At 33.5% G+C, this 10,993-nt stretch overlaps 1 protein-coding gene across 1 annotated transcript; it reads right to left on the bottom strand.

The window, feature by feature from the left end:
- Positions 1 to 3,506: 3,506 nt before the first annotated feature.
- On the bottom strand, positions 3,507 to 4,276 carry LOC143588595 (uncharacterized). The gene is made up of 2 exons (XM_077069555.1): positions 3,949 to 4,276; positions 3,507 to 3,856 (listed from the first exon to the last, which is right to left on the bottom strand). The coding sequence occupies exons 1-2, from the start codon at positions 4,274 to 4,276 to the stop codon at positions 3,507 to 3,509; spliced, it is 678 nt and encodes a 225-aa protein (XP_076925670.1).
- Between the last annotated feature and the right edge of the window lie 6,717 nt (positions 4,277 to 10,993).

The raw sequence follows: 10,993 nt of genomic DNA, 5'->3' as shown, positions 1-10,993 counted from the left end.
CAATTTTTAAAGTTGTCTCGCATGATTTTTAATTATTTATAAACAATCCATTACAATATCTTCGATCGATACAAAATACAAGTACCAATATTAAATCAGTCAGTTAGTCCTAAAATTTAATTTTGTAGCTTGTAAAAGACTAAACCAGAGATGAATGATCGAAGGATAAGAGCTGAGAGAGTGATGGACTAGCGGTAGAGGATGGCGGAGAGTCGACGACGGGCGAATCAACAGTTGAAGGTTGCGATGTTGATGCGTGTATGTATGTTTGCGCTTTGGTTGTGCAATAGGGTTTCATAGTTGAAAATAAGGTTTCACCTAAATGGACAACATGTTGTCACTAATGGATCATATAGGTTCTTTATAGTCATACGAGCTCTTAGTGGACCATCATATAATTATTCGGTGTTATTAGATATAAGGGTTAGGTTGGGTTGTAATGAACCATCATTTACCCTAACAAAACCAATGTTGGATCTCTATGACCAACTGATACCTAATTGACCATCATTGACCAATGTTTACTATACTTGAACTCTATTGACATCATTTAACCTAATGACCAACTTTGACCCTAACTGGCCATCATTGACGAAATTATAATCTAACTGTCCATCATCAACCAATGTAGACCCTAGTTGAGCACGTTGACACTAACTTAAGTCTGAATGGTTAAGAGGTTACCTTTTAATGGTTACCTATAAATCAATCAAACTTAAGGCTGTCTCTTAACCATTAAGAGGTTATGAACCATTAGGAGGTAACTTCTTAATGACCATTACTAGGCTACCAAACAACCCATAACTAATCATCATTGACTATAATTCACCATCATATAACCTAACTGAGCGTCATTGATTATTTCTAACCATAATCAGCTAGTAGTGCCCTAATTAACCAATAGTGCCTTAACCGATGATTAATGGCCCTAATTGACCATCAACAACCTTAATTGACAATTTATTCTAAATGGTCATCAATAATTATAACTGATCACGAATAGACCTAAATGGCCATCAATAATTCTAATCGATCATTGCTTGTTGATTCACAAAGACGAATTTGGTCTATAGGGACAACATGTCATCTTTATAGCCTATAGGTTAGATTACTTTATTAACAAAAATTCTCAAATGGTGGGAAATATTGCCGCCAAATGAAAAATACTTGAACTTTGTAGAGACGACATGTCATCTCTATAAGTTCATATATTTTTAATATTATAGTTTTTTTTTATATTTTGATCATTGATAAAAGAAAATCAAAATATCTATAAATATGTTAAAATTTTTAGAGACGACATGTCGTCCCTAAGAGCATAAATATTGCATGGGGTTTGTTTTCATCAAATTTGAACAACACAAAAAAAAAACAAAAACAAAAAAAATATTTTCACCATATAGGGATGACTTGTCGTCACTATAGGGTTGCCAAGCTTAAAAAGTAGGAAAACCCTATGGAGACAACATGCCGTCCCTATATGGTGAACTATAGAGATGACTTTTGTTGTCCCTACAGGTTTGGTCCCTGTATGGTAATTTTCTTGTAGTGATGCATGCTCGAGCTTGAATATTACCTAAGAGCTAAATTCAAGTTTTTTATTTTTTATTTTTATCAAACGAGTCGAGCTGAAGCTTAAACAAGTTCAACTTGGCTTTTTCATGCCACTATACATTAGTCAAAGATTGATTTATTTGTCTTTGAAGTTGAAACTTCTTGTTGTGTGCTAGCCTGAAGCCATACGAGTATATGACGATGAATACGTGTATAATGAATAAAAGTGTAGTGTGCTTTATCCACATGGACCACATATAATATCATGAAGAAAGTAAAATAAGCTATGAAATGTCTTTGCTTAGAATTTAGATGAGAAATGTATGGAACTTATATAATCACAGCCTTCACAGGCACAATGGTCAAACAGAATTATAAAAAGCAAACGACCTAGTAATATAGTATACTATAGTATCTCCATATGTTAAAAATCACCAATGAATCAAAGACGAAATTTTCACTTACGGATTACTGACAAATTTTCATGCGTGTTTTTCATCTATAATATTATTTTTGCTAAAATAAATTGATGTTTTTAGTTTCCTGTGGCTCATAAGTGAGAGTGTGAGACTATATATGTTGAATGTAGCAAAGAAAGTGTTTTAACTTTTAAGGGAATAAAATGCAGTTAACAGTAAATTAACACGGCTAGTTACTGAATGACAATCGACTTGATCGGTTATCAGTTCATGTTTTATGTTGATCTCGGTCTCATATAGGGTGAAATTGAGCTAGTTTAACAATAAATATATACTGTCGTGAAAAGTTATAAATATGCAAATATGCAATTCAAATGCTATTTGAAGTCTAAGCAGTTAATGCGGAAAAATATCGGGACCGATATCTGATATATCGGTTATCGCAGTTAGATATCGGTAATTTTAATATCATTTAAAATTCATATATATAGCAATTTAACACTAATAATTCAGGATAGTCTCCTACTATTAACAAATTAACCTTTTACAAATTACAAAACACTAACAATCGTGAAAAATTTTTAGAAATAGGAAAAACTTAAACAATAAAATGGGTTTTAGGAGAGAGAAAAATTGTATTAAGAAAATAGGATATGCGCCATTTGAATTGGCAGATGTCGACAAACAAATGGGACATGTCGGATCTTGTCTGGTGAGGTGGACGATTACCACGTGTTCCGCCATTTCAAATGACGGATCACGAATATTTTATTCGTATTCCGCCATTTGAAATGGCGGATGTCAATTTTGGTGATCCACCAGTTTGACTGGCAAGTCACAATTTCCAAAGTAGGCTACCCCTATGTGTAAAAGAGTATTTTAATGGACAACCGTCATTCGAAATGGAAGATGTCATCTTGACATCCACCATTTCAAATGGCGGATGTGAATAGTATTTCTGGCTGATTTGACACACCTTTTTTACTGATTTGACATACCATCTTTTTATATATTATTATTTATTATTATTGACAGTTTAAAATGTGATTATTGGTTCACATTTTAAAGATAGAATTACAAATTTTGTCCTTTAAAATAAGAAGAATTACGGTTCGTGTCCTTTTCTAAGTTTCCTTGCAGGCGGTGTACTTTAAACTTTTTTTTCCTACAAGTTATGTCCTTTACGCTAACTGGGTTAGAAAAACTCTGTTAAATCCCATCACGTGAGAAGCATGTGAGGGTAGTTTTGTCTTTTTGCCTACCCTGCAACAACTTCTTCTTCTTCTGTTTCTGTATCTATTAACACACACACATTTCATCACCATACCTCCCACTCTTCTTCTCCATCTTCTTAACCATCTACTCCTCCGCCCACTTCCTCCTCTTCCGCCACTGGACCACCACCCTCCGCCCAATCGCCGCCAGCTGCCTCATCTCACTTCTCTCTCTATGTTCTACCACACCATCACCATAACCACTCCTCAAACACCATCACCACCAGCCACCATAGCTCCGCCACCAGCCACCGCTCCATCACCTTAATCGACGTCTCCTCCTCCTCCCAGTGCTAGTTACCGCCATATCCATCTCAACCGAACCAGCATATCTTTCATCCCGCGGTTGAATATTAACACTAGCATGAACAACCGAATTCGCATCTCTATTCCTCATATTGATCCTAAGGTTTCTAATCGCATCCGCCACTGGACTAATACTATTATCCAAACACCGCGGTTCCACACTCTCCACTCTGCGCGCCTTCGGCCTAGGCGGAATTATCACTCCGAAATCAGACTCCAACCCTTCCAAACTCCTCCCATTCCCATTCCCGTAAACGGGTATAACATTAGCATCGGTCACTTCCCCGTTGCAAACCGGACACTCTTTCGAAATCGAATCAACATACGGAACATTATAAAAACACCCCAACAAAACAAGTGACCACAACATGTCAAAATCGGATCTTTAGCCATACCCAAACATATATTACAATCAAAGATCCCACCTTTATGATCACCATCACTCTTATTATCATCAGCATCCATTTCCAATGCTTTCGCCAACCGGGTTTTATCCCTTTTGCAATTCCTTAAGCTCTCACCATCAACACCCACAGTTGGATCATCTACTGACATCATATTTAACGCCGTTGATTGGGGTTGTCTTAAACTCGCGCAAATTGCAAATCTAATTCGATCTTCAATTGGGCGACGTGGGTTTTGATGTTCATCGGAAAAAGACTCAAACCCAGGTGGCGATTGTGACGGCGTTGACGGTGGCGGTTGGTTTAAATCAAGATTCATGAGTGACTCACCGATATGGGTTAATTCTTGATTGGATGGGGTGAATTGAAACTGCATTGGATGGAATTGTAAACCCTAGTTAAGATTATCCCCAAATGTAACGAGTGTTGTTTGTTTAAAGACAGAATTACAAATTTGCAATGGTGGCGGTGGTGGAGCGGTGGCTGGTGGCGGAGCTATGGTGGCGGTGGTGATGGTGTTTGAGGAGTGGTTATGGTGATGGTGTGGTAGAACATAGAGAGAGAAGTGAGATGAGGCAGCTGGCGGCGATTGGGCGGAGGGTGGTGGTCCAGTGGCGGAAGAGGAGGAAGTGGGCGGAGGAGTAGATGGTTAAGAAGATGGAGAAGAAGAGTGGGAGGTATGGTGATGAAATGTGTGTGTGTTAATAGATACAGAAACAGAAGAAAAAGAAGAAGAAGAAGAAGAATAAGTTGTTGCAGGGTAGGCAAAAAGACAAAACTACCCTCACATGCTTCTCACGTGATGGGATTTAACAGAGTTTTTCTAACCCAGTTAGCGTAAAGGACATAACTTGTAGGAAAAAAAAGTTTAAAGTACACCGCCTGCAAGGAAACTTAGAAAAGGACACGAACCGTAATTCGTCTTATTTTAAAGGACAAAATTTGTAATTCTGTCCATTTTAAATATGTAGACTTTGAGTGGTTCAATTCTTCATTACGACTTATCTAGTTTGCTATTTGACTTGCAAATTTTATTTTATTTTATCTATTTATTTTTTATATTTTTATATTTTTACAACCATGTCCATTTTCAATTCTAAAATCCGTCTACTAATTCTTTGATTTCTCACATAAGATGGGGATGCAAAAACGTCATGGGTCAAGCCTATATAATTTTCCTTTTACTTTTTTACTTAACTGATTTGTTTACTTATTCAACAAACTTTAAATTTAAAAAGATTTAGTTATGTTTAATTACTTAAAATAATAAATTTTTAGTCTTTCAAAAAAACATACTAAACTTAGCAATTAATTAAAAAATAAAATAAAAAATAAACTTACAACACATAAATAAATTTAAACTCAATTAAATAATAGTAAAACAATAGCGTACTTGTTTTTGGCTCATTTATCTTTCAAAATTGATTTTGCATATACATAATTTTATATTTAAAGGCCCATTTTTTTTATTCTTATGGGTCTTCGAGAAAAATCAAATTATCGGGGACGGCCCTGGAATAGTCGAGCTTTGGCTTGACTTTGCTTGTTTAAAAACAAAGCCAAGCATACCCAATGTTTTGGACCTTGATAGTTTGGACCCGAAAACAATCATTTCAAATTATAAAACACAAGATGATCAAGAAAATGAGATTTTGATCTTTTTACTTGTTTTCAAAGTACCACATGACACAAAGAAAACATTTTATACTATCTCAAATAAGAAAATCTTATTATTGTTAAATAACCTTATTAAAAAATACGTTATTAAGAAAATAAATAAATAAAAATATTTGAAAAGGTGGTGTGTCAAATCAGTCAAAAAGGTGTTTCAAATCAGCCAGAAATACTATTCACATCCGCCATTTGAAATGGCGGATGTCAAGATGGCATCTTCCATTTTAAATGGCGGATGTCCATTAAAATACTCTTTTACACACAGGGTTAGCCTACTTTGGAAATTGTGACATACCAGTCAAACTGGCGGATCATCAAAGTTGACATCCGCCATTTCAAATGGCGGAACACGAATAAAATATTCGTGATCCGCCATTTGAAATGGCGGAACACGTGGTAATCGTCCACCCCGACAAGATCTGACATGCCCCACTTGTTTGTCGACTTCCGCCATTTCAAATGGCGGATCTCCTATTTTCTTAATACAATTTTTCTCTCTCCTAAAACTCATTTTATTGTTTAAGTTTTTCCTATTTCTAAAAATTTTTCTAACAATCGTAGCAAGTAATAATTGATTAAAACTTAAAACATTAACGTTCAACACTAGAAGTAGATAATTAAGACTTAAAACATTGACATCGGAAATATCGGTGATATATCAATCAAATGTTAGTACAATATCGGTCAATATCGTTGATGTTATCGGTACTCATATTCTGAATCGATATTCTGATTTATATATCGCCAAGAGACTGATAACCAAAATATCATCGGCTGTATCGACTGTATAGTTTGCGGATCATCTTATTAAAACATATGGTCAAACATGAATTATTTTTAAACGTGAACATGAAACCAGTTGACATATATGTCGTCAAAGAGCATGAACTACTTGATTTAACGTTCGAACATTTACAATAGTCAACAACCTCTACTTGCCAGTTGGTTTGTTTCTTGGGGATTATATGGATCCCAGTGCCCGCAGTCGTGGAGTGTGTAGTTGAATATATTAATGTTAGTTGAGAGTAGGCCAGATACCAAGTGGATAAGTTTGGTTTCCCATTAAATCTTTGATAATGATTTTAGAAGGGGAGGCTTTACACCATAAATGAATATTAATTAGATAGTTGTATTTATACGTGCATGAATACGTATGTGGATACGTTATTTGGGAGCAAATACATGGCCACTGGTTAATTGGTTTGGTGAAACTAAGTTTTGGATATGATCAATAGCTTAAGAAATTCATGATTAATAAAGGGTCAAGTTATTTTATGGGTCAGGCTAAACGTACCCACTTGGTTGCTTGTCATACCCCCCCCCCCTTCCCTTGAAAAAACCAACTTTCATATTACCCCTTCAAATCATATAATTACCAAATTAGCACAAAAATAAGGATTTCATATTATTTTTTTTTTACAAGTTGCGTTTTTTTTTATGATTTCGAGTTTAGGGTTTAGGGTTTAGGTTTTCGGGTTTCGGGTTTAGAGTTTCGGGTTTAGGGTTCCGGGTTTATAGTTTAGGGTTCCGGGTTTAGGGTTCGGGTTTAGGGTTTAGGGTTTCAATTTTCGGGTTTATTTTGTAAAAGATAAAGAGGTAATATAAGGATATTATAAATTTATATACTATTAAAATTAAAAAAAATATATATTATAAATATTTAAAATATTAATACTAAAAAAATAAATTAATAGTAATACTTGATAGTTTTAATTTGATATATGTAGTGAAGATTATTAAGTGTAAAAAAATATTCTAGGGACTAATATATATATAAATAATGTTAAGAGGTAATAGTAATTTATCTAATAAGTTAAGGGGGTGTATATTTAGTAAAAATTGTGTAAGTGGGGTACGTGTAACAGCACCCTTATTTTATAAAGGGAAACAAAAATGAGAAGAATGAGAAAAATTAAAAAACCTCTTAAAAATTAATTTTAAAATTAAATAAATAAAAAAATCATAGCTCAAAAATAAAAAAACGAAAAATGTAAAAACACAAAAATGTTTTCACCGTCTTTCTCGTTCTCATATAAAAAACACACACACATAATGGTAAGTGAAAAAAGTCGTGTCTTTTTGTTTATCATTTTGTTTTGTGTTTATTTACGTCATTGATTATGTCGTTTTTCCTTTACATTATGTCTTTTTTTCTTTATATTGTGTTATATTACTCAACATTGTGCTATATTTTGTTTGGCATTGTGTTATATTTTACGATCTATTGTGTCTTTTTTTAGTTATTTATAATTGTGTCTTTTGTTCATTTTCGTCATTGTGTCTTTGATCTCGGCATTGTGTCTTTTCGTCAAATTTTTTTATTATTTTGTATTTTTTAACCGGAAATGATGGCGGAAGCAGTTTAATATTTTTTATTTTTTTTTGTTTTTTATTTATATTTTGAGTTATGATTTTTTTTTATTATTATTTTTGATTTATTTTTAATGAGTTTTTTGTGTAATCCCAAATCCTTCTCACTCTTCTCATTTTGTCTCCCTTTGCATTTTAACTTTACCCAATTAACAAATACCATAAAACGAACCAAAGGTTCAAGAATAAGTCAACAAACGTTCTTTGCAATATGCTTAATATAAAAAACTCTCCCAAAACTAAACAATGGCTGTTTATACTAAATAATGAAAAAAATAAACTTAGAAACGAGAAAAACATAGAAAAATAAAATATAAAATATAAATAAACTTTGAAATTCAAATTAGGAGGTGGTGTGGGATCGTGTTAGCCGTTGGTGCAAGGTCCCACCTATTTTTGGGTTCTCGGTTAGAGACGTCTTGGAGCTGTTCAAGTCGGTCGGGCTTCAGGATAAGGCTAAGGAGGTGTTCCACGGGATTGTGTTAATTTCTTGTTGGAGCATTTGGAAGGCAAGGAATGAAAAACTTTTTGAAAATAAGGAGGTCAAGATCGATTATATAATTTGGGAGATCAAGTCTTTAGGATTTCTTTGGTATAACCATAGATCGAATAAGGACCAAATTGATTGGTTAAATTGGTGTAATTTTGTCGTTATGTAGTGGTGTTTGTTCTTGTGTGTGGCTGCCCTCCGGCTTGTGGAGGGTGCTTGCTCGGCTTTTTTGCCTGTTGATTATAAAAGTTTTCTTTTCGAAAAAAAAAAAAAAAGCTGCATCAGAAACTTTACCTTCAATTTGGTTAAGCTTGGTTCGAATTTTATTTCACTTTATTAAATAAATTTCAGTATAGTTGGATCAAGTGATATTAGATGTATACAATAGGGGATACAATACACAATAACTCTTAAATAATAATATTATATTTGCATGCATGTGTATACACACACCTGATAATGTGAACTCAAAATGTTGATTGACTTGACGACACCCATGATCCAACTTGCCCTACTTATCCTACGTTCGAATTTGTTTGGCTTAACTTTATTGAAGAAAATATAATTAATGTTGGATAGAGAAATACATATTACTAGTCTGATGATTGATGAGCTCCAAAATTTTCATGGCCTTATACAACACTATATATTTTGTTTATATACTGAATTTTAGCCGTAGAACTAGTATGGTAAAACCACATTGTTTAGACCATGTGTAGTAATAACTTTCAACCCTAGACGTTATGAGCCATGTGACGTCCTGCCATAGTTATAGAGTTATAGAGATAAAAAGTAAACTCTTTAATATAAAGTTTTAATTGTGTTTATCTGTTTAATTAGTTTTCAAGCATATTAATGTTTAAGAACATGTTGTCGCTTATGAGAAAATAATAATATAAACAATAATATTGTAACAAATACTAAATTTAATATAACAAAATATGATATAATGTGATGTGTTGTAACATGGAATGACATGACATGAGATGATGATGATGATATGATACTATATGATAAAAACAAAATTGTATGATGTGATACAATATAATTCGTTACGATATGATACAATGAAATACAATATCGAAACGTGTAAGGTATTTTCGTAATCTTATTGTCATTTAACAACAATATTTTTTTGAAATATGAAATATAATCTCAGCTCAATACTATAAGTAATACTTAGGAGCGTCCTCAATCTTGCCGCGACTCTATACCACAATATAAAGATATGAGAAGTTCTATGGTAAATGTTGTCTTTTTTGTTACACTGGTGTTGAGTACTTGTGTTTTTACGTTTATTACGGCAGCACGAGATGCTAATGCTAAACAATCAACTGGAAATATTGTTTTTGTTGAAAATTCAGTCAAAGACACACCTGATAATGAAGGGTGGTTGTGCAATCGTAATATAGATTGTCTTCATTATTGCGGAGAAGGTGATATTTTAGTTTGTCATGATCATCATTGTTATTGTTGGTGATAAGAAATGTATTATGTAAGGACCATCTTACTTTAAATGAATATGAAAAGCATAATTTCTTTGTTAAATATGTTTTTAAAAAAACTGAAAATGAAACGGTGACTTAAAAAGTTACAATTTGATTTTATGTTCATTAGCTCATTACGCAACTCAAACTTGAGGAAAAGACATGTGCCTAGCTATATCATTGCGTGATGAAAATGTGTTTTTTTTTCAATAGTTAAGAGTTATAGTTACATTTGAACTACATTTAAGAATCATGTTTGTACTTTGTAGTATATATGTGTTTGCAAGGGATTTGTGGCTTCTGTAAGTAATTTTTTTACACAAGTCAAACAGAAACAAAATTAGATAATAGTGACGTCAGTTACAAACTAATCTTGTTAACTAGCAACTACTAGATTTTGAAATTGCGATAACTAGAACCGCTGCCTTAACAACCTTGTAAACACTATAAATACTCTCCCAAAATGCAATTAACTCATAAATCTGTTTAAATCCAGTTCAAGCTCTTATACAAGACACAAACCCTAAACCGCCATTTCCTTTCGTTTCAAACCCGTTCAAGGTAATTGATTAAGATCTTTTGTTCGGTTTTCAGTGCTTAACAAAAGTCCTCTGTCAATTCTAATTGACTGAGGGCGATCGTGTTTCAATTTGGGTTTGTTTCTATTATAGGATTTGTGGTTAACTTCTTTTAGTGTATAAATTAATTTCGTTTTGAGTTATAAGCAAACACCAGCCTAGTTGGCTGGTGCAATACCCGTTAGGCTTGATATTATGCTGTTGAAGACAGTAAGCCACCTGCAAAATTGGATTCGGGCTTAGGTTCTTTTCATGAACACACGAGTTTATGCCAAATGGCGAAAAATGATTGGTTGATGTTTGCTTACCTTGGCAAGGTTAGTCGACTTATCAACCCTGTTAATTCTCACAAAAAACCACAATGTATGGTTTATGTTATTCCTTAGCAACCTGAGCAAACCTCAGAATGTCAACGGAGCGACTCTGGGTTAATATAC

The sequence above is a fragment of the Bidens hawaiensis genome, unplaced genomic scaffold (assembly GCF_021521415.1).
Source record: "Bidens hawaiensis isolate Kalapana, Puna unplaced genomic scaffold, B.hawaiensis_p1.1 tig00036501_1, whole genome shotgun sequence".
Classification (NCBI taxonomy): Eukaryota; Viridiplantae; Streptophyta; class Magnoliopsida; order Asterales; family Asteraceae; genus Bidens; species Bidens hawaiensis.
This window is presented reverse-complemented; position numbering and strand designations above follow the sequence as displayed.